General features: G+C 51.5%; 1 protein-coding gene across 2 annotated transcripts in view; it reads left to right on the top strand.

The window, feature by feature from the left end:
- The window catches only part of Dlg5 (discs large MAGUK scaffold protein 5), a 154,387-nt gene that overhangs the window by 56,840 nt on the left and 73,145 nt on the right, over positions 1 to 24,402 (top strand). Inside the window, exons 1-2 of one of the 2 annotated variants that reach the window (XM_045137245.1) lie at positions 3,783 to 3,861; positions 11,490 to 11,558. In XM_045137245.1, the coding sequence (XP_044993180.1) occupies positions 3,798 to 3,861; positions 11,490 to 11,558 (133 nt within the window). In that variant the 5' untranslated portion in view covers positions 3,783 to 3,797. Of the gene's footprint in view, positions 1 to 3,782; positions 3,862 to 11,489; positions 11,559 to 24,402 lie in introns of those variants that run through there. The other variant, XM_004657990.3, reaches the window with a different exon arrangement.

Below are 24,402 nucleotides of genomic sequence, written 5' to 3'. Positions count from 1 at the left end.
GCATACATGTTGCCTTCCCTGTGACAAGTGCTCACTTAGTAGGACCTCTGCTGTAAGAGTGTAAGGTTGCTATACTTTGCTTCATGAAAAGATGGAGTGGAAGCCGGGTGTGGTGCCTCACACCTGCAATCTCAGCCCGCGGGAGGCTGAAGTAGGAGGATCGCCGTGAGTTCCAGGTCAGTGTGAGCTAGAGTGAGACCTTGCCTTAAAAGACAAAACGAAAAGATGAAGAGGGGCTAGCGAGGGAGGTGGCTCGGCAGGTGAAAGTGCTTCCATGAGTACAAGGACCCTGGGCATGGCAGTGAGTGGTCCCAGTGCTAGGGAAGCGGAGGAGGAGGACCCCTGGGATTTGCTGGCTAGCTAATGCAGTCCCACCAGTGAGCTCCAGGCTCACTGAGAGAACTTGGCTCAAAAATAAGGTGGAAGGCTCCTCCAGACACAAAATGGCCTGGGTATCCATGACCTCACAGTGCCTGACACTACCTACACAAGGCCATCCTAATAGGAGGAAAAGATCTTGACATTAAAACAAAAGAGATGCCTGATTGGGGGGAGGGGATATGATGGAGGGTGGAGTTTCAAAGGGGAAAGTGGTGGGGGAGGGAGGGGAATTACCATGGGATATTGTTTACAATCATGGAAGTTGTCAATGGAAAAAAAAAATTTAAAGAAAAAAATTGAGTTGGGTGCCTGAGGCAGGAGGATCACAGCTTCAAAGCTGGCCTGGCTCACAGAGTGAATTCAAGCCTGCCTGCAACTTAGTGAGACGCCGTCTCAAACAGAAAAGAGGTGCAGGGATATGGCTCAGTAGCTCAGTGGTAGCGTACTTGCCTAGCATGTTCAAAGCCCTGGGTTCAGTCCCCAGTAAACACACACACAAACACACACACACACACACACACACACACACACACTTTCTAGATGTTTCTTGTCTTCGAGTAAAACCCTCCATCCTCTATCCTCTCCGGGCCTGGGAGGTCCCACCTGAATCAAGCCTTGTTTCCTCAACTTCAGGGTCGTTATGGAGTTAACCGCAGCGATGCTCAGTCGTCCGGCTCCCTGCGATGGTAGTGGGCGTGGACTGTAAAGGGCACAAAGGCGATAGAGTGCTCCGAGGTGATGGCTCCTGCCTTTGGTCCAGCACAGGGGCTGAGTGCAGCCTGGGCAGCAGAGCTGGTTCAGACAGGAGCCCTTTCCAAGAGCCGCCTCCCGCCGTCACGGTTCCGGAGCGCTGTGGGCACTTGTTCCAGGGTGGGTGCGCGCACTGGAGGGATGTTGCCTGGAGCCCACAGTTGCTTGGCTGGCTCTGTGGTGTCTGTGCCGATCAGGTTTTCTGTCCCAGCTGGAGTGCCGAGTGGGTGAGGGCAGTGACGCTGGCCTGTGCTCCTCTCCGTCACCAGAGCTGCTGGTGTTGTAGGGCAGGCTTGGCTGTGGCCGTCACTGATGAACACCTCTGTTACTCCACTTGGGTAGATACTCCTGACACCTAGTCTACTCCTCCCTTACCCTCTGTGACGTAAACATAGCTGTTTGGGCCTCCTGTGCCTTTTAGGGCTAGAGAGATGGCTTAGCGGTTAAGGCGCTTGCCTGCAAAGCCAGAGGACCCAGGTTCGATTCCCCAGGACCCACGTTAGCCGGATGCACAAGGTCGTACATACGTCTGGAGTTCGTTTGCGGTGGCTGGAGGCTCAGGCGCACCCATTCTCTCTCTCTCAAATAAATAAAAATTAAGAAAGCATGGCACCCAGTCCTGCCACAAGTGACAGCAGAAAGTGGGGCTTGTGTTTGGTGATAGAAGCCAGAACCTACAGGTGCTCCTGGTGCTGGTTGTCACTCCCAGGTCCCCTCCATCTCCCGCTCACATCTGTGCAAGGGAGACACCAAGGAGCTGGTGTCCTCAGGCTCCGGGCCTGCATGCTGCTTCCTGTTGCTGGTGTGGAAGCAGCAGCCTGCTGACATTTCATCTCCAGCTGGTGGCAAGAGAGAAGGGTCCATACAGTGATTAATTCTGGGTGTGTACGTTTTGTTTTCCCTCCTGTTCATGTTTTGATGTCAGGACATTTTTGGTGTGTGGGGAGGAAGGTGACTCACAGAGGCATCATTAGCCTTTATTTTATTTCATTTTATCTTATTTTATTTTGCTTTGAGAGAGAGAAAGAGCCTGGTGGGGGTGGGGGGGGAGTGGGAGGGAGAGAATGGGAACACCAGGGCCTTCATTTGCTGTGAATGAATGCCAGACGCGTGTGCCCCTTTGTGCGCCCGTGTGACATTGCTCGTTTGTATCACTGTGCATGTGGCTTCCGTGGGACCTGGAGATTCAGACTGGAGTTCTTAGGCTTCACAGGCAAGCGCCTTAACCGCTGAGCCGTCTCTCCAGCCCTCGTCATTGACCTCTGCAGTTCTGAAGTTCTCTTCCCTATCCTTCTGATCCAACACCCGTGGCATTGAGCTGCGGGCACACTGTCTTCCTCATCCTGATGACCTTGTTCCCGGTACACCCTACCCCCATCGTCAGGACAGTGAGCACCGTATCATCTTGCATGCCAGATGAGCAATTCTTTATTTTATTTTAGTCAAATTATTTATTTATTTATTTTGATTTTCGAGGTAGGGTCTCACTGTAGTCCAGACTGACCTGGAATTCACTATGTAGTCTCAGGGTGGCCTCGAACTCACAGCGATCCTCCTACCTCTGCCTTCTTAGTGCTGGGATTAAAGGCGTGCACAATCACGTCTACTCTAAATTTTATTTTATTTTAATGTTTTGAGGCAATCCCAACCAACTGGCCTTTTTTTTTTTTTAATGCAAGAGAGACAGAGAGAGGAGAAAGAGAAAGAGAAAACTGGTGCTCCAGGGCCTCCAGCCACTGCAGTCGAACCCCGTGCGCCCCTTTGTGCACACATGCTTGCGTCACCTTGTGCGTCTGGCTTTGTATGGGACCTGGAGAATTGAACCTGGATCCTTGGGCTTTGCAGGCAAGCGCCTTAACTGCTAAACCATCTCTCCAGCCCTGGTGAGCTGTCCTTAGGATGACTCACCAAAGGGAGGGAGTAAGTACCATGATCGTGCTGTTTTATCAAACTGGGGGTGCCTGTTCTCCAACTTTGCAAAGAACACTGGCCATACTAATGTGAGAAGGGCGCTTCTCAAGTTCTCATGTTCACTGCTTTGGGCACACACCGGGGGCGGAGGCCTCAGCTCACAGTGCACAGAGGAGATCAGCATCATCCCCACCTTCGGATGGGTCACCAGGGCATGTAGAACTCCCTCGATTGACATGCCTTTGCCCCAGGGTTGCAGTCACCCCTCTGCTCCCTGAAATGCCCGAGCTTGCCAGCCCCCAGCTTTGGCTTTCAGTCTACATGGCTTTGGACGAGGGCTTCCCAGCAGGGAATGAGCTTCCTTGCCCAGCATCCCCGGCGGCGGCCCACAGCGCTGGGAAGGTAAACTCCCCAGATGTGAGCAGGACATTGCGTCTCTTTGGGGCTCATGGAAGATGCCAGTGAGCACCGATCCTTCTTTCAGGAAGTCCTTCCTCCTAGGGGCCTGGAGAGCCAGGGGCAGCCTGCCTGGGTTGTGTCCTGTGTGTTCCTCGGTCGCTCAACCCTTAAGCAAGTTGAGTTATTGAAATGACCTTAGTTTCCTCCTCTGTAAAATGAACCTAATGACAACCTCTGGGTGGTCATGGGAGTTAACTGATGCATTGCCCTCAAAGTGAGCCGGTTTCATGCACGGTCACAGCACTTCTCAGTGCTCAGGGCCCACTCGCTGCTGCCATGATTACTGTTAGAGCGCCATGGAGTCTGGCAGTTTGCCTTCGTGGACTGTGACCTCATCACCCGGTCACAGCTTCCATTCAGGTAATGCTGGGATGGCGAAGGGCGGGGGGGAAGGGCTCTCAGCAGGCTGGTTCACCAGGGTTTGGTCTGAGCAGCTCATGCTTGGTGCTGGCTGCGTCAGGTTTTGATTCAGACACTTTTCGTGACTGCCTCAAGAACTCCATGAGGAGAGCATACCAGTCTTCCCATTGTGTTTGATTTTGAATATTTTATTTTAATTTACTTATTGGAGAGAGAGAGGTGTGGGGTGGGGGGAGAGAATGAGAATAAATGCACCAGGGCCTCCAGCCAGTGCAAACAAACTTCAGACTAACCTGGAATTCACTATATAGTCTCAAGGTGACCTCAAACTCATGGCAATCCTCCTACCTCTGCCTCCCGAGTGCTGGGATTAAAGGCGTGCGCTACCATGCCCGGCTTCTCTTCCCATTTTATGGTGAGCACATGGGAGCACAGGGGCACTGAATGACTTCCCTGGGGCACACAGTTGGTAGGGGCAGAGTCAGGAGGTGAACCCAGGTTGGCTGGCACTAGCCTCTGTGCTTTAGCTGGTCTTCCCTTTGTCTCCCACCAGGTACATAACTTCTGGGGCTCCCCAGCCTCTGGCCTGTTTCTTCCCAATTGGCCCAGTGCCTTGCAGAGCACAGGACACAGAGGACACGTGTAAATCTGGGCGTGATTGGGCACGTGGGTTGTGGCTCCTCAGGTGTGAGCTGGAGGAGGGCAGCAGGGAGGAGCAGGCACTTGGCTGGCCATGCCTGCCTGCTCTCTTGGGGTCCCGGAGCCTCCAGGAAACAGGAGAGGCTCCAAGTGGTGAGGCTAGCATCGCCATGGCTCTGTGGTCTCAGGTTGCCTGGTGGTCAGGGAGCATGCTGTTCAGCTGTTGCAGGCTGCCCTGGTGGAACTGTGAGTCACCAAGCTCCTTATAACACCTGATGAATGGCTGTGTGGGAGAGGGGCTGGGCCTCGCAGGCTGGGGCAGCTCCCTTATCATCGCTCTAGTGACTTTTACTGGAAGCTCTTTTGAAGTGGTCTCAGTGACCCCATCGGGCTGAGTCACACTACGCTTGTGAAGGATATAGACAATACCTGCAGTGGGGTCAGTCCCAGGGTGTCACCAGGCCAACCGCCTCCCTCAGGGCTTCGGTGGAAGCTCCTGCTTACATGCAACCCAGCTGGCTCCATATTGTCCTTGGTTCCTGTCCTTGATCTCTGCCCCGCTGGGCTGTGATCACAAGCCTTGGGGCTTCTTAGCTGTGCAGTCCCATGTCCAGTCAGGTCCCCGACAAGCCTTTGAAGGGAAAGATGACTCCTGCCCACACGTCTGTCTGAAGCTGGCTTCAAGCTTGGCTTTGCTTTTGGCTTTCTGCGGTCCACTCAGGGCCTCTCGCAGGTTGGGCCCTGGGCAGCGTGCATAAGGTGGTGGTTAATGTGTTTGCCTGCCTGTGGATGTGTGTTGGGGAGACTGGCAGATCCTGAAGTCTCCCGTGGTCTCTGGGTGGATCAGCAGGCATCTTCTTCATGGAGGGATTTGGGGGTATTTGAGGTTCACATGGGTGTTCAGGGAGCCAGGGCAACTGCTGGGCTACACAAGACCTCTAAGTGTTCTTATTGAAAATGGTGCTCCTTTTGGCCTCTGGACTGGACTGTGATGCTTGGAGACACCATGGGTTTTGAGAGGACACCTTGTGACTCAGGGGCCTGACTCCTCGGCCTTCTGTTCACAGCCCTGACCACACAGGCCGAGACAAAGCATGATCCACACAGCGTCGTCTTTGGGCCTTCCCCCTCTCCTTAATGACGTCCAGGGCTCTGGGAACACTGGAAAAACTGGGCCCTGTCCAATCTTAATCAGTACCCCTCACCATTCCCTGCCAAGGCATGGGAGCTCTGCCAGCTGCCTGAGATGGGGGCCAGGGTGATACCCAGAGATGCAGATAAAGATGTCACCATGCCCCCCAGATAAGCCCCAGAGCCCCGTCAGGACTTTAGGGACAGTGGGGAGGAACAGAATGTGTGGGTTATAAAGACGTAAAACACACTCCCACTGCCCCCAGCTAGGGAGACAGCAGGGCCCAGAGAAAGGAGGGCGACTGCTGCCAAGCTTAATTAACACAGTGGAAACTGGCCCTGGGGAGGAGGAGGCCACACGGAGGGGAGGGCACTTTACTGGAAGATGGGGTACTGCGGTGCCAGTAATGCGCAAGTGTGTGTTCCAGCAGCAGCAGGGGTGGGGGAAGTGAGGCCGGAGTGTCTGTCACTAGTGGGGTGGAGTTGAGCACAGACTTGTGGGAGAGCTTATCTGGACCTGCTATCCTGAGTAGGTGTCTTTGCAAAACAATCCGCTGCACAGCAGCTGGCCAGCCTTCCTTGTCCCCATAAAGAAAAGAGAAAACATTGGGGCTGGAGAGAGATGGCTTAGCAGTTAAGGTACTTGCCTTGCAAAGCCAAAGGACCCAAGTTCGATTCCCCAGGACCCACATGAGCCAGATTGGACAAGGTGGCGCATCCGTTTGGAGTCTGTTTACGGCAGCTGGAGGCCCCGATGCGCCCATTTTCTCTCTGTCTGCTTCCTTCTCTCTCAAATAAAAATAAAATACTAAAGGCATTTAGACATGGTGCTGGGGTTTAGAACATCGATGTGACATGGGGTTCTTTTTCCTTGAAGATGTCTGTGGATGGTTTAAGTAGTATTAGGTGATTTTTTTTTTTCCTCTTTTTGTTTGCTTGTTTGTTTTTCCGGGTACAGTCTTATTCTAGCTCAGGCAAACCTGGGACTCACGTTTTAGTTCCTGGCTGGTCTGGAACTCACAGTGATCCTCCTACATCTGTCTCCTAATCCTCCTATCTCTGCTCCCAAGTACTGCGATTTAAAGGCATGTGTCACCACACCCAGCCTTGTTTTTTTTTTCTTATTCTTTCTCTTTATTTCTCTTCCCTCCCTTCTCTCTCTCTCTCTCTCTCCTTTTGGTTTTTCAAGGTAGGCTTTCACTCTAGCTCAGGCTGATCTGGAATTCACTATGTAGTCTCAGGGTGGTATTAAACTCATGGCGATCCTCCTACCTCTGCCTCCCGAGTGCTGGGATTAAAGGCATGCCCTTACTCCCGGCTCTCTCTCTTTTAAATATTTTATTTTTATTTATTTATTTATTTGACAGAGGAAGAGGGAGAGAGAGAGAGTATGAACGCACCTGAGCCTCCAGCCACTGTAAACATACTCTAGACATGTGTGCCCTCTTGTGCATCTGGCTAATGTGGGTCCTGGGGAATTGAACAAAAGGTCCTTTGGCTTTGCAGGCAAACACCTTAACCGCTAAGCTATCCCTCCAGCCCTCTCTTGCTCTTTTAAAAAAAGGTTTTAGATTTTTATTTATTTGAGAGAGCAGGAGGGAGAGAGAGAGAGAATAGGCATGCCCTAGCCTCTAGCCATTGCAAACAAATTCCAGACACATGTGCCACCTTGTGCATTATCTTACGTGGGATCTGGATAGTCAAACCTGGGTCCTTAGGCTTTGCAGGCAAGCACCTTAGCCAGTAAGCCATAGTTTTCCTTCTTGCCAGCCTTCCTTCCTTCCTTCCTTCCTTCCTTCCTTCCTTCCTTCCTTCCTTCCTTCCTTCCTTCCTTCCTTCCTTCTTCCTCCCTCCCAATTTTGACAGGGTCTCAAGTAGCTCCAGGTTATCTTGAACTCACTATTGTAGCTGAGGATGACCTTGAACTTCAGATCCTTCTCCATCTAGAGTCCAAATATTGGGATTTCAGGCATGGGTCACGACACCCAGTTCCGTGGTGGGGACTGAACCCGGAGTCTTGTGTACGCCGAGCAGTATCCGTGCCTAATCCCGAGCCCCTGAGTTGTATATTTGATTTCTTGAGACTCTTATGGGAAGAATGAGGACATGGAAGATTTGTGGTTCTCCTTGTTTTGAGACAAGGATGTAGCAATGTACAACGCACAGCAATACAGCAAGAAATACAGGAGCTTGAGCATGTGGCTTCTTTGTCTTGAGTGGGACCGTGGGATTTCAGGGCTGAGCACAGTGTTTTGCTTTAAGCTCCCTAGAGTGAAATGCAAACGGCTCTTATATCGGTTGGTTGTACCGGCTCAGCGCTGCCCCTGCGCTCCCCGCTCTCCTCCAGGCAGGCCCTTGTCCCGCATCCCCTGCTGTTCCTGGTCCTGCTGCTAGAGGACATATTTCATTTCTTGGACAGTCCTTTTGAACGATGAGATACCTACCTGCTCCCTATCCCTCCGCTCCCTGCCAAACGTCCGGACTCCCTCATAGTCCCAGAAAATTCGATGCTGAGGTCATAGGTCATTCCTGGCCACTGTCCTAGTTTTTGCCTCCTCCAGTCCCCTTTGCCCCGTTTTCTCTCCCCGATCATCTCCTTTTCTGATTGCGTGCCTGCTCTCTCGTTGTCACTCCTTTATACTAAGGCTCTGCCTCTCTGCTCTGGCTTGGTTGGACCTCCGTTCCCAGAGACCCCTTGTCCCCCTGGAGGTCTCCTCTCTTGGCTGGGATGCCACCCCCTTCCCTGCTTACCCCCCTTCTCCCTCCCCCCCCCCGTGTTTCTCTTGAGAGTGTGTAGGTCTGCGGGGGAGTGGCTAGGTAGGATTTGAAGTAGAGGGCTAGAGAGAGAGCAGTGGTTAAGGCTCTTGCCTACAAAGCCCAATGACCCGAGATGGATTCCCCAGTACCCAGTAGGTGTACAAAGTGGCGCATGCATCTGGAGTCTGCTTGCAACTGATAGAGGTTTGACCATCCCTGCATGGTGGTGCATGCCTTTATTTATTTATTTATTTGACAGAGAAAGAGCGGGACAGAGAGGGAGAGGGAGAGAATGGGTGCACCAGGGTTTCCAGCCACTGCAAACAAACTCCAGGTGCGTGCACGCCCCCTGTGCATCTGGCCAACATGGGTCCCGGGGAATTGAACCTGGGTCCTTTGGCTTTGCAGGCAAACACCTTAACTGGTAAACCATCTCTCCGGCCCACACATGCCTTTAATCCCAGCACTCGGGAGACAGAGATAGGAGGATCACTGTGAGTTCAAGGCCACCCTGAGGCTACATAGTGAATTACAGGGCAGCCTGGGTTGCAGCAAGACCCTACCTTAAAAAACAAAAACAAAACAGCAGAACTGAGTTGGCAGAAGGCACCATGGTGCTGAGAAGAAGGGACAGAGGAGTGCTCAGCACTGCAGTATCTCTATCGCACGTTCCAAGGCTCAGGCTCCATTGCGGGAAGAGGTGGCAGAAAGAATGTAAGAGCCAAAGGAAGGGTAGGACTCCTTACAGCGTGCTCCTCCAGACACAAAGTGGCCTGGATCTCCATGATGTCACAGTGTCTGACACTACCTACACAGGACCATCATAGTAGGAGGTAAAAGATGCTGATATCAAAATAAAAGAGAGACTGATTGACAAGGGAGGGGATATGGTGGAGAGTGCAGTTTCAAAGGGGAAAATGGGGGGAGGGAGGAATTACCATGGGATATTGTTTATAATCAAGGAAGTTGTCAATGAAAAAAAAGAATTAAAAAAAAACTGAGTTGAGGTGGAGCTTTTTGAATCTGGCCCTGCATTTCTGCCACTGAGTAATTTTTGACAGCTTTCTCTCTCTCCCTTTTTTTTTTTTAATTTCTTTTTACAAGCAATATTTATTTTGAGCCAGGTGTGGTGGCGCACGCCTTTAATCCAAGCACCTGGGAGGCAGAGGTAGGAGGATCACCATGAGTTCGAGGCTAGCCTGTGACTACATAGTGAATTCCAGGTCAGCCTGAGCTAGAGTGAGACCCTACCTCGAAAAACAAAATTAAAAAGCTATTATTTAAAAATAAATTTATTTATTTATTTCACAGAGAAAGAGGGGGAGAGAATGGACACACTGGGGCCTCCAGCCACTACAAACGAACTCCAGATGCATGCGCCCCTTCTGCATCTGGCTGACATGGATCCTGGGGAATCAAACTAGGGTCCTTTGGCTTTGCAGGCAAATGCCTTAACTGCTAAGCCATCCCTCCAGCCCCCCAGATTATTTTATTGTATTTTGTTTATTTATTTATGAGAGAGAGAGAGAGACAGAGACAGAGACAGAGACTGGGTATTCTAGGGGTATTCTAGGGCCTCCAACCTCTGGAAACGAACTCCAGACATATGTGCTACCTTGTGCGTTTGGCTTACATGTGTACTGAGGAATTGAACCTCAGTCCTTAGGTTTCATAGTCAAGTGCCTCAACCACTAAGCCGTCTCTCCAGCCATCTTGCTAGCTTTCTGACAGAAGCCCTAAGGCTTGTTCAAAGCAGCCCTCATGGTAAAACCCCACTTGCCCCATTGCACCCCTCTTCATCACATGGTTCTTTTGGTTCCATGAACAAAACTTTGCGTCCCCTCCACGACCTTGTGTAAGGTGACCTGCCTCTGCGCTCCGGGTCTGGTGTTACAGTAGAAGTGGTTTGCTTGCTTCAATTGTGCATTGGTTGTGGCCTTGGAGAGTGACGCACACACTTTGCTTCCACTGTTTATCAAGAGACGTCGCTGCAAAGGGCTGGGGACAAGGCCTTATGCATGGTGGGGCCAAGCTCTTCCTCACACAGGACTCGGTGTGCTCAGCTTGTCCATGGGCAGCGCTTGCTCAGATGCCAAACGTCTCTCTCCAGGGATTTTCCTGCGGTCAGCGGGTTGCTCCTGCTTTTTGAAAATATTTGAGACCAAACCAAACCCGCAGCTAGGAATTCACAGTCCAAAATGTGTGCCTCTACAAAACCCCCCAACAAAACGTGCCTCTCTCGGCTTTGATGGCATTTTAATGGCTCATCATTGTTTTGGAGACCTTGTTTATCCCCCCCCCCTTTTTTCTGGTACTGGGGATTGGTCCCAAGGACTCTCGTATATGTTAAGAAACATCCTCCACCCTTGAGTGCCAACCTCATCCCGGAGTAGCCACTGTTGAGGGGCAGACACAGACTCTGTTGCTGATTGTAACAGGACCTCGGAGCAGAGCAGTGAGGGACAGAGCAGACGGTTGGGTTGGCGTGACATGTGCTCTGTGCTTTTGCGTGGAGGCCAGCTATACTAAGAAAACTGCAGCGCTGGACAGATGGCTCCGTGGTGAAATCACTTGCCTGCAAAATCTAATGACCTGAGTTCAATTCCCCAGGACCCACATATTTTGTGCCAGATGCACAAAGCAGCGCATGTGTCTGGAGTTCATTTGTAGTAGCTAGAGGCCTTGGCACGCTCATTCTGTCTCTGTCTCTCTCTCTTTCTGTCTCTCTTTACTTTCAAATAAGTAAATAAATAAATTTAAAAGAGAAAACTGTAAAAGTCCACTCCCTTCCCTGCCCTGCTGCCTACACTATTTTGACAGGGTCTAAGCCTTCCCTTCCCCCTAGGTGTGCCAACAGAAGTCAGCTGGCACACTCTAGTCCCCTCTGCCCATTGGGAAGACTCTGGGGCAGCAGGGTGTGGGTAAGGGGAGGTGGGAGAGGGGTGGAGCCAGCCAAGCCTAGGTGCTGCCCGGCACATCTCGTTCTTTACCTGGATTCCAGGTTCCCGGATGACTTCAGAGGAGCTGGTGTGACATTGCTTGGGCTATGGATGAGGGTCCCTTCCGGGTTAGTCACACGTGGTCTCCCTTTGTGTCCCCAGGCTCCACCTACAGCGTCCTGTCCATCATGCCCTCGGACTCGGAGAGCAGCAGCTCCCTCAGCAGTGTCGGTGAGTGCCACCTTCCCGGGACACGGGATGGGCCGTGGCGTGGGCCGTGAGCACAAACAGCCTGGGAAGGCTTCACGCACGGGATGCCGCCCCACGGGTCAGATTTCACGTGAGGTCATCTTTGGTTGGTACCATTTGTCTTTTCTCTTGTCAGCAGAGATACGACTTTGGTGTTTGTGACTGCTAACCTTTGGTTGACAGCTCAACAGGGTTTAGAATCGTGGGAACAAATTTGTGGTCATGGCTATGAGGAACTTTCTAGTTTAGGTTTGTTGAGGTGGGAGAATCCACCCTCGTTGTGGGTAGCACCATCACATGGGCTGCTTTTCTGGGCTGTATAAAAAGGAGAAATCTAGGGCTGGGAAGGTGGCTTAGTGGCTAAGGCACTTGCCTACAAAGACAAAGGACCCAGGTTTGATTCCCCAGGACCCACGTAAAGCCAGACTCACAAGGTAGCGCATGCGTCTGGAGTTCATTTGCAGTGGCTAGAGGCCCCGGCGTGCCCATTCTCTCTGCCTCTTTCTCTTTCTCCCTCTCTTTCAAATACATAAATAAAAATGAAATATTTAAAAAAGGGGAAATCTAGCTGAGCATGGTGGCACATGCCCTTAATCCCACTTGAGAGGCAGAGATAGGAGGATCACTGTGAGTTCGCCACCAGCCTGGGAATACAGAGTGAATTCTAGGTCAACCTTGGCTAGAGTGAGATCCTACTACGATAAAACAAAATCAAATAACAACAAAAAAGATGGGGGGTGGTTGAAATCTAGCTAAGCAAGCAGCATTCATATCCCTACCTCTTCCATGTTGATGTGATGATGTGACACTGCATTCCTGTTCATATCTCTACCCCCTCCGTGTTGATGTGATGGTGTGACACTGCATTCCTGTTCATATCTCTACCCCCTCCGTGTTGATGTGATGGTGTGACACTATGTTCCTGTTCATATCTCTGCCCCCTCCGTGTTGATGTGATGGTGTGACACTGTGTTCCTGTTCATATCTCTGCCCCCTCCGTGTTGATGTGATGGTGTGACACTGCATTCCTGTTCATATCTCTACCCCCTCCGTGTTGATGTGATGGTGTGACACTGTGTTCCTGTTCATATCTCTACCCCCTCCGTGTTGATGTGATGGTGTGACACTGTGTTCCTGTTCATATCTCTGCCCCCTCCATGTTGATGTGATGATGTGACACTGCATTCCTGTTCATATCTCTACCCCCTCTGTGTTGATGTGATGGTGTGACACTGCACTCCTGTTCATATCTCTACCCCCTCTGTGTTGATGTGATGGTGTGACACTACGTTCCTGTTCATATCTCTACTTCCTCCATGTTGATGTGATGGTGTGTCACTGAGTTCCTGTTCATATCTCTACCTCCATCATGTTGAAGTGATGGTGTGTCACTGAGTTCCTGTTCATATCTCTACTCCCCCCCCCCATGGTGATGTGATGGTGTGACACTGCATTCCTGTTCATATCTCTACCCTTTCCATGTTGATGTGATGATGTGATACTGCATCCCTGTTCATATCTCTACTTCTTCTATGTTGATGTGATGGTGTGACACTGTGTTCCAGTTCATATCTCTACCCCCTCCGTGTTGATGTGATGGTGTGACACTACGTTCCTGTTCATATCTCTACTTCCTCCATGTTGATGTGATGGTGTGTCACTGAGTTCCTGTTCATATCTCTACTCCCTCCGTGTTGATGTGATTGTGTGACACTGTGTTCCAGTTCATATCTCTACCCCCTCCGTGTTGATGTGATGGTGTGACACTGCACTCCTGTTCATATCTCTACCTCCTCTATGTTGATGTGATGATGTGACACTGAGTTCCTGTTCATATCTCTACTCCCCCCCATGTTGATGTGATGGTGTGACACTGCATTCCTGTTCATATCTCAACCTCCTCTATGTTGATGTGATGGTGTGACACTGCATTCCTGTTCATATCTCTACCCCTTCCGTGTTGATGTGATTGTGTGACACTGCGTTCCCGTTCATATCTCTACCTGCTCCATGTTAATGTGATGGTGTGACATTGCGTTCCTGTTCCTGCCAGGCTTTCCCCACCATGGTGGACTCTGTCCTCTGGATCTGTAAACCGAAATAAACACTTCTTCCCTAGGCTGCTTCTGGCTGGGTTTGTTCTTCCAGCAGTGAAAGGGAACTGATAACCTGCAGGGAGCACGTTTGGTTATTACTTTACTTTGTTAGGGTTGAGGCTTTTTGTTTTGTTTTGTTTTTGTTTTGCCAGGTAGGGTCTCTAGTCCAGGCTGACTTGGAATTCACTATGTAGTCTCAGGGTGGCCTCAAACTCATGGCAATCCTCCTACCTCTGCCTCCCAAGTGCTGGGATTAAAGGCGTGCGCCACTACACCCAGCTCTAGGGTGCAGGTTTTTGTAGTGAGCCTGGTGAGTCCCAAAAGGCCTTCAGATGGTTGTGGGACAGTCCCCTGTAACATGTGCTCTTAGGAAAGATGACTCTGCGAGCTATAGGGTCAATGTGAATGAGTCCACAGTGTCCACTAGAACATGAGAAAGAGCAGGCGAGGGACAGCATAGTGGCAAGGATATGCTGAATGGAATGTTCCCTGCGCCTGGAAATGCATGTGAGAGCACCTCAGCTCGGCTTTCTGGAGGCACAGCAGCAGCAAGGTTGTCATGGTTTCCCAGCCCTCCAGTGCCCCATGTTGCAGTGACACTCTGCTGGGACACTTTCAGATGGAGTCACGGAACTTCTGAACTCGAAGAGCTCATGGACATCATCAGGTCCACCCATTGTGCTTTCTTCCTACTCGGACAGGGGAAAGTTGGCATCCAAAGTGGAAAGGGGTCACGTCCAAGCTTCCAGAATCAGCCAGGGCTGACGTCTTCTCTGTCATTTCACTTCCTGAGCTCCTCCACTGTGCTAGGAGTAGTCTTGGGATGAAGTGACATATAGGACAGGTGGCATTCCTTAACTGCTGGATTTTGGGGTCTGTAGGAGACAGTTAACACCTGATAAAACTGGAGGTCAGTGTGTGAGAGGCAAGCAGATGCCAGGAGGGGCGCTGTGAGTCTTTGCCTGAACTGCCGTAACAGATTCTCTCAGGCTAGGCCTTCCACTGCAGGAGTGCATTGTCTATCTGTTCTGGAGGCCGGAAGTCCAAATGAAAGTGTTGGTAATACTCTTGAAGGGTCAGGACATTGATGGTCCCAGGCCTGTCTCCTCGGGTCTTAGGGTTTGGCTGGCAATCCTTTGCTTCCAGATGCATCTTCTAGATTGCCCCACCTCTGCCTTCATGTGCACCTAGCATTCTTCATGTGTGTGCATGTGTGTGTGTGCACATTGTGTGTATTCAGCAGTATCTGGTCATACCAGTTTAGGGTCCCCCTCCCTTGCTCCAATGTGATCTCCTAACTTGCTCATCTGTAAATGATCCTGTTTCCAAACAAGGCTCACATTTCCCCTCAACATCAGAAAGGACCCCTATTTAGTCCATAGCCCTGATCATGTCTCGGGTTCAAAGGGGACTCTTCCAGGACCATAGGTTAGAGCTCTGGAGTGTCTTGCATTACAGATTGACCGTGGCGCTGGCTCTTGAGGAAGCAAATGGTGAGGTCTGTGAGGATTAGTAGGAGAGCTTTTGTAAAGCTGCAAACTGGGTGAAACCCTGTCTCTTGCTTGCCCCTTCTCATGCTCTGGTGGGTACTGCGGACTCATTCACATTGACCCCTCAAAGCTAGCTGCTCCTCCCACAGCCCGTGTGGCTCATGATGGTTTGCATATGCTGCCATGGCAGTAACCACCAACTGGCTGAACTTGTTAATTCTTTTCTCTGACAGCGCCTGTCTGTGTAGCTCAGGCTAGCCTCAGACTTGCAGTTCTCCAACCTCTGCCTCTCCAGTGAATGGGTTATAGGCGTTGCAGCATTGGGTTGGACTTGAAGTCAGGTCCTCCCTTAGGATGTAGGTCAGCAGTGTCTCCAGCTCCCTCTTGCGAGTCCCTGGAAGACTGAGAGCTCCAGTGGGTGCCTCATAGCAGGTTCAGCCTGCGCTGGCCTTGCCCGGATTTTCCATGCTGCAACTGCTGGCTGCGTCCCCGTGGTCACCCACTCACGGTCAGAGGAAACAAGATGTGCTTTCCTTGCTCTTCTGTCACAGTTGGCATTATGCTTTGTGTGCAAGCAGCAGTGAGCACCCACCCACACTCCCTTAAGCAGTAAGGAAGTGTGTGACCTCGTGTAATGGGCATGGCCACAGTTGGGTGCGGAGCGTCGGGATGGGGCTCTGACCCCTCAGGCTTGAGGCCGGCTGCAGTTCAGCTGTGACAGGCACACTTGACAGCATCCAGGGCCCTGAGGTCCATTATGAGGCTGCTAGCCACTAGCTATTTACATTTTGCTAAGTGCAATAGAAATTTCTACTTTTGCAGGGCGTGGTGGCACACGCCTTTAATCCCAACATTCGAGAGACAGAGGTTAGGGGGATCGCCATGAGTTCGAGGCTACCCTGAGACTACAATAGTGAATTCCAGGTTAGCCTGGTCTAGAATGAGACCTTACCTCGAAAAAAAGAAAGAAACAAAGAAAGTCCTACTTTCCCAGCAATATCCTTAGCCCCTAGACTGCCTTTTTGTTTTGTTTGTTTTTGTGTTTCTTTTTTTTTTTCCGAGGTAGAGTCTCTCTCTAGCCCAGGCTGACCTGGAATTCACTGTGTATTATCAGGGTGGCCTCAAACTCACAGAGATCCTCCTACCTCTGCCTCCCGAGTGCTGGGATTACAGGTGTGTGCCACCATGCCCTGCTCCTAGACTGCCTTTTGTATCCCAGGCAGCCCCTGGAATCCTGGCTTTTGTGAAGCCATCAGACTTGTAGCAACCCCTCCTCCTCCTTGGCACGTAGTCAGGGCCCGTAGGGATCGTGACAAGCTGCTAGGGATCGAGCAGAGCAAGTCTGAAGGGAGCTATGGAGAACGGCGGGAAGAAACAGCCCTGGGGCAGGTACGGTGAGTCCCCGGAAGGCTTCCCACAGGAGGTGGGACTTAAGTTGGTCCTCCCAGGAAAGGTGCTCTGGAGCTGAGCAACCCCCAGAAAGGAGTGGGCCGCTGGTTGTCCTGGTTCCTGAAAAGAAGACCTTGAGTCAAGAAATCCAGGGCATTCATGTGTCTGGCTGGAGAGCCAGGACCTGGCAAGGCTGTCCCGCTGTGCTGGGAGCTTCCTGCTTTCCTCTGAGTGGGGAAGAAGGCTGGAGGGAGGCAGAGAAACGAAAGAGGTGCTCCCTATGAAAGGGCAGGGTGCTCGCTGCACTTCCCCTCAGTGGATTCCCTCAGGAGCAGCGGCTGTCTGATGCCAATAACATGGAGAGAAAAGGCCTCTGGCTGAGGCCATGGGTTCTCAGGCTTGACAGCAGAACCTCTAGGGTGTCAGGAGATACCGAGCGGGAGTGTCGCCTTAGGTTTGTGAGTCAGCAGGTCTGGGTGGCACTCAGATCTCTGGGGAACTTTAAGACGCACTGACTCAGGGCAGGGACTGGGTCCTTCCTGCCAGCTCTGGTTGTCCTGGGCTGTCAGTGAGGCTGGCTTGGGGCATCTGATGACCAGATTCTGCCCCTGTCACCCACTGTCCCTGGACAGCCAGGGCCTGGAGCGGTCAGGCAGGTGACCCGGGCATCTTGATACCATCAGATTGCTTTTGGCCAGTGCCAATTTTCTCCTGGGCTTCTGATGCCACAGGGCCTGCAGGATTCTAAAGCCAAGTCACAGCCCATCCAGCTGTATGTAAGCCCGAGCGGGGAGCCTCCAGGGTCACCTGGAGCGTGTGATAAGGGCGCTAGAGACGCCCGCATGGCCGCCCACTGTTCCTCGGCAAGGTATGGTGACAGCCACACCAGGCAGGGTGGCTCAGAGGAGCTGGGCGTCTGCAGGGTGGGGCGCAGGCTCTGCTGCCTTGCTTGATCCCTGCCACCACACCTGCGCACCTCATAGCTAGCTCTGGCTTGTGGCTGCTCTGATCACAACCCCGGGACTGGCTTGGCACTCCTGTGCCCCGTCTTGGTCCTACCAGGGAATCAATGAGTTCTTGCTCCAGGGAGGAGACTGGGCTGTCCCGGCAGCATTTGGGACCTCCTGGTGACCGCTGCATGGTGGAGTTGGATCGTCCTCCGCACATTCGCCAATCCCAGGAAGCAAGTAAAAAGATGAAATGGTTATTTTTTTTTTTCCCCAAATGCATGTGTGTGGGGGTGCATGTTTGTGTGGGTGTGGAGGCCAGAGGACAACCTCAGGTGTGGTTTATCTCAGGTGCTGTTTGTCTTTTTAAAAAATTATTTATTGATTTATTTTTATGTATTTGACAGAGAGAAAGAGGGAAGGAGAGAGAGAGAGAGAGAGAGAAAGAGAAGAAAGACAGACTATGGGCGTGCCAGGGCCTTCAGATGCTGCAAACGAACTCCAGATGCACGAGCCACCTTGTGTATCTGGCTAACGTGGGTCCTGGGGAATTGAACCTGGGTCCTTTGCAGGCAGGTGCCTTAACTGTTGAGCCATCTCTCCTGCCCCCTGTTTACCTTTTTTTTTTTTTTAATATTATTTATTTGACAGACAAAGAGGGGGAGGGAGAGAAAATGGGTATGCCAGGACCCCCAGCCACTGCAAACGAACTCTAGACGCATGCGCCTCCTTGTACATCTGGCTAATGTGGGTCCTGGGGGAATTGAACCTGGGTCCTTTGGCTTTGCAAGCAAATGGCTTAACCACTAAGCAATCCCTCCAGCCCTTTTTTTTTTTTTTTTTTTTGGTTTCTTGAGGTAGGGTTTCACTCTGGCCCAGGCTGACCTGGAATTCACTACGTAGTCTCATGGTGGCCTCGAACTCACGGTGATCCTCCTACCTCTGCCTCCCGAGTGCTGGGATTAAAGGCGTGCGCCACCACGCCTGGCGCTATTTACATGGGACCTGGGGAACCGAGCCTTGAACTGGGGTCGTTAGGCTTCACAGGCAAGCGCTTAACCGCTAAGCCATCTCTCCAGCCCGCTATTTACCTTTTTTAAGACGGGGTCTCTCACAGGCCTGGTACTTGCCAGTTAGTCTAGCCTGGCTGGCCAGTGGGTCCTAGGGATTTTCTTGTCCTTGTCACCAATCCCAGATTTTTTAAAAATAATTTTTGTTGTTTATTTTTATTTAGTTATTTGAGAGCAACACACAGAGAGAGGGAGGGAGGGAGAGAGAGAGAGAGAGAAAGAAAGAAAGAATGGGCGCGCCAGGGCCTCCAGCCACTGCAAACGAACTCCAGACGCGTGTGCCTCCTTGTGCATCTGGCTAACACGGGTCCTGGGGAATCGAGCCTTGAACTGAGGTCCTTAGGCTTCACAGGCCAGTGCTTAACTGCTAAGCCATCTCTCCAGCCCCCAGCTTTATTTATCTTTTTTGAGGTAGGATCTCACTGTAGCCTAGGCTGATCTGACTCTGTACTCTCCGTCTTGCCTCAATCTCATGGTGATCCTCCTGCCAAGTGCTAGGATTATAGTTATGAGCCACCATGCCTGGCTATTTTATTTATTTATTTATTTATTTATTTATTTATTTATTTATTTATTTGTATCATTATTTTTTGGTTTTTCGAGGTAGGGTTTCACTCTAGCTCAGGCTGATGTGGAATTCACTATGTAGTCTCAGGGTGGCCTTGAACTCACGGTGATCCTCCTGTGTCTGCATTAAAGGCGTGTGCCATCATGCTGGCTTCTTCGTATTTCTTTGAGGGTAAGGTTTCATTCTAGCCCAGGATGACCCGAAACTCAATCTGTAGCCCCAGGCTGACCTCAAACTCGCAGCCACTCTCCTACCTCAGTCTCCCAAGCGGTGGGATTAAAGGCGTTCACCACCGTGCCCGGTGGTGCCCTCCCGGCATATTCTCCTGGGTTCCAGGGCTTGAACACACGTTCTTAAGCCTGCAAGTCAAGCACTTCACTGGTTGAGCAATCTCCCCGCCTCCCCCACAAACTACTTTCAGTTGCATAGGGAGAGGGGTGTCGAGGCTCTTCTGTACCACTTGGTGTTTTTTTTTGAGCTACTTGGCTTAGCATGTTTTGGAGGTCCCTGTGTCATGAGAGGCCAGGGACGTCAGGGGCAAGGGAGACAACTTGTCCCTCTCCCAGGTCTCAGGCCAGGTTGGCTTGCCCTCTGCGTGTCCTGTGTGCTCACACCCGTGGCGTTGGTGATTGGGGTGGGGCACAGGGCTGTGGGGAAGGGCTGAGAGGAGACTGAACCTAACGGGAAGCACAGTGCTTGTGGCCTTGCCATTGGAGTCAGAGCCGAAACTGTGGGGGGGGGGTTGTTCCTGTGGGGATTTGAATCAGGTGTACCCCCCACCCTCATGTATTTTGGGTGCTTGGTCTCCAGCTGAGGGCAGTTTGGGAGGTGGAGCCTTGCTGGTGGAGGTATTTTTCTGGGGGCTGTGGCCATGGGATGTTAGAGCTAGCTCCTCTTTCCCAGACCGTGGCTCTCTCTTGTTGTTTCTTACCTGCTGTGGCAGAGGGGACGGGGTCGCCCAGCCTCAGCTCACGCCATGCTGCCCCCTGCCAGGGTGAAGCTCACCCTCGAGACTGTAAGCCAGAACGAAAACTCTCCTCCCCTGAGCTGCTTCGGGCTGGGTGCTCTGTCCCAGCAACGTGAGGGTGACTACAGTGTTCCCATGTCTTTCTGAGTGCCAGTGGCTCAGGGGTGATGCCAGCACGGCCCTGATGGGCAGCTGTGGGGACCTGCAAGATGAGAATGGGGTACACTGCGCAGAGTTGAGCACCCGGGCTGTGATCCACAGATGTCACCACCCGCTTTGTTGTCCAAGCGGCCAGCTGTCCCAGGTCCTCTGAGGCAGGATGCATGCTGGGGATGGATCTGATAAGCCTCCACCTCTGTTCTGCCTCTTCTCCTCTCCATCTTGTTTCCCTCAAGACCTCAGATTTGGGCTGGGGAGATGGCTTAGCAGTTAAGGCGCTTGCCTGAGAAGCCTTAGGACCCATGTTTGACTCTCCAGATCCCACGTAAAAACCAGCTGCACAGAGGTGAGGCAAGGGCAAGGTTGCACACGCCCGCTAGGTGGTGCAAGCCTCTGGAGTTCGATTGCAGTGGCTGATGCCCTGGCGTGCCGATTCTCTCTCTCTCTCTCTTTCTCTAAAATAAAAATAAATAGGCCTGGAGAGATGGCTTAGCGGTTAAGCGCTTGCCTGTGAAGCCTAAGGACCCCGGTTCGAGGCTCGGTTCCCCAGGTCCCACGTTAGCCAGATGCACAAGGGGGCGCACGCGTCTGGAGTTCGTTTGCAGTGGCTGGAAGCCCTGGCATGCCCATTCTCTCTCTCTCCCTCTATCTGTCTTTCTCTCTATGTCTGTCGCTCTCAAAAAAATAAATAAATGAATAAAAATAAGATAAAAATAAATAAATAAAAATTTAAAAAAGTATTAAAAACCCTCAGATTCATTTCTACCTCCTCAGACTATACAATATGGTGGTGACGGTTCTTATCTTCCTGAAAGCAGTCTGCTGGGCCTGGGGATGTTCTTCAGTTCTGCAGCTACGTACCAGATGCTTCTCCTAAGCTTCTTGAATGTGTTTATGGCATAGGGCAGATGTTCTCAGTGTGGCATGGGGCCCCTGGGGTCCTTTCAGGGGGTCCTGTGGGCCCAGGTTGCTTTTGTCATGATAGTAAGCCACCCTTTGCCTTTCACACATCTATTCACACCCAGGTGTTGGGGAGTTTTTCAGGGTTCCATGTAGGGCATGTGACATAACACAGAGATGGGACTCTGACATGTCTAGGAAGCCAGGATTTTTGGGCCCAGTGCCAAGTGCTTCCCACGGCATGTTTGTGTTTTGTAGTGGGAAGGGTAGCTCATGTTCCGCTCAAAGCCTGTGTGAATATATGTGAGGGAGTTTACTCATTGTAACATAAGTTAGTAAACATTGAAGTGTTATTTATTTATTTATTTTCCAGATAGGGTCTCACTCTAGCCCAGGCTGACCTGGAATTCACTATGTAGTCTGAGTGGCCTTGAACTTGTGGTGATCCTCCTACCTCTGCCTCCCAAGTGCTAAGATTAAATGCGTGCACCACCATGCCTGGTGGTCTTATATTTTTTAAAATATTTTATTTATATGAGAGACAACGCCAGGGTCATGCCAAGGCCTCTTGCCAGTGCAAATGCCACCTGTCTTTATGGGGGTATTGGGGAATTGAACTCAGGCCAGCAGGCTTGGCAAGCAAGCCACCTTTATCTGCTGAGCCATCTCCCTGGCTCTATTTCTCGGTTTTAATTCCTAATCTAGCAGATATTCTTAGATGAATTCCGTGCACAGTAAATAAAAAGTTCTTTGCAACTGTCAATCATTTTTCCTTGGGCTAGAGAGATGGCTCCTAAGATCAAAAACATTAGTCACTCTGGCTAGGGGCAGCTCAGTGGTAGAGTGCTTGATTAACATTTGCAAGACCCTAGGTTCTGTCCCCAGCAATGCCACGGACACATGCAGCCAGGCTCCGGGGGCAGCTTTGGAGCCCTGAATCCTGGGGCCTGGGCCTTGCCCCTCAGCTGCCTAACCTTGTGGCCTCGTTCTTCACGTGTGAAGTGTGGGAGACGCTGTGTGTCCCCTGTGGAGCGGTGCAACTTAATGACCAGGATGTGCATGTTGGTCCCCACTGTGTAACTGAGCTCTGCAGTCTGCTTTTCTGGGTTATGGCTGAGTTCTTTCAAGCCCACAAACTTGCACTGGAAAGCCCTCCTTAGGTAATTTGCCCCTAGAATTGATTAGCCACAGTCTAGAGTTGGGGGAAAGGAGTGGCGTCCAGGAACTTGTGGGAGCTCAGCGAGGGCAGCAGGGGCTTGGAGGCTGTGTGTGGAACCACCTTGACCCAGGAGATGCTCCGGGGACATGTGACCTGGCCCATCTCTGGAGAATGCTTCCCCCCCAACTCCGCCAGGGCCGGCGGTGCACAGGAATTCCATGGCTGTGTGTCATAGTCTAGGGAATATATATTATGAAAAGGCATTTATTAGCCTGGCTAGGTAGTCTGCAGTGGCCATCTGCACTGGAGAGACCAATTCCATAGCTGCTCGGCGTATAAAGCCGGAAGCGTTAGCAGTCTCCATCTGGCACTGAATGCTTGGAGGATTCCTGGATCCACGGGTCTTGAGCCACGTGGAAGGGCCAAAGAAGCTGGGTTCTGACGCCAGTGGAGGATGGCTGTGGCTTTTGAGTGGATAACACTTTAGGGGTACTAGATTCAGGGGTCTGGAACACCTCAGCCTGAAATGTTGAAAGTGCTTTGGTATGTATCTTACACCAAGACAAGCTCAATCCGGGAGCCCCCCTTCCCGCTCTCTTTGGCCTTCCTGGACGATGCAAGGCCAAGGTTTTTTTTTTTTTTTAATATGCATTTAATTATTTTAATCTTTTTTTCTCAATTTTTATTAACATTTTCCATGATTATAAAAAGTATTCCATGGTAATACCCTCCCTCCCCCCACTTTCTCCTTTGAAATTCCATTCTCCATTATATCCCCTCCCCATCTCAGTCAGTCTCTCTTTTATTTTGACGTCATGGTCTTTTCCTCCTCTTATGATGGTCTTGTGTAGGTAGTGTCAGGCACTGTGAGGTCATGGATATCCAGGCCATTTTGTGTCTGGAGGAGCATGTTGTAAGGAGTCCTACCCTTCCTTTGGCTCTTACACTCTTTCCGCCACCTATTCCGCAGTAGACCCTGAGCCTTGGAAGGTGTGATCGAGATGTTACTCAGTGAGGGTATGAATATTGAGAAGTGCTTACTGGGCAGTTTGATAAGCATAGTATATACATTTTTCCAGAAATCAGCAGATGTTACACCCCTAGGACTCATGACTACCTCTGTTTTAAGTTTTCAGTATCAGGGATGTGTTTCCTCCCATGGAGCGGGCCTCCAGTCCAATTGGAGGGCAGTTGGTTTCCACCATAAGGCCAAGGTTTTGTCTAGGGTGACAGCAGGTTTGTATGGAATCCATTACCAACAAAAATGGGCACACACAAGAGGATGAGGGTCATGCCCTTTGCAGGCCTGGATCTACTGAGGAGACAAGTACCATGTCCCGCAAGTGAGTCACACTCCCTGATCCTATCTACATAATGCTGTCTGCTGAAGCAGCAGTGACGCCACCACAGATCTCCAAGGGGTCAGCAGAGGCGGACATATGGACAAGGCCACGGCTTAGACACGGTAGTTGCGGGGGACGTGCTTTCTCCCTGAATGCATGGATTTCATTCTTCCCAGAGCTCTGTATGGTTCTGGGCGGAGGCGGTGGTGGAGGCTGTCATCCGTGCAACCATGAGCATTGGCTTCCCTTCAGAGGCCTTCGGTGCTGGGGTCAGGTGGTGAGGGCCTGGTGTGGACTAGGCACTGGGGGCCCTGGACTTACCTGCATCACATCAACTGTGAGATGGTCGTCTCTACCAAGCCAGCACCCCGGGCTAGCATGGGCAGATCTAGAAGCAGCCGGACTATGGCAGGGTCTAGGGCCCAGGTTCACTCGTGGTTGGGGGACATATGGACATGGCTCGTGGGCCCCAGCTTCAGGACCGCTGCCCCGTTTCTAGGGGAATCTACTGAGCTCCTCGAGCGCTCTCTTCCTCAGGCCTCTGCTTAGGGCTCAGGGTAGTCTGTTCTGCCCCCCCTTGTGCCATGTCCAAGGCTGGGTGACACTGAGCATGTCTAGAGCAGGCAAAACAGTTCCACGCTGGAGATGCCATAGCGGGTTGGGAAGAGAGTGGGCATCCCCAGGATCCTCAGCCAAGGCCAGGTGGCCTAGACTCCCGTGTCAGCTCTGCGTGAAAGG

Source organism: Jaculus jaculus, chromosome 18 (assembly GCF_020740685.1).
Source record: "Jaculus jaculus isolate mJacJac1 chromosome 18, mJacJac1.mat.Y.cur, whole genome shotgun sequence".
In the NCBI taxonomy this organism is placed as follows: Eukaryota; Metazoa; Chordata; class Mammalia; order Rodentia; family Dipodidae; genus Jaculus; species Jaculus jaculus.
This window is presented reverse-complemented; position numbering and strand designations above follow the sequence as displayed.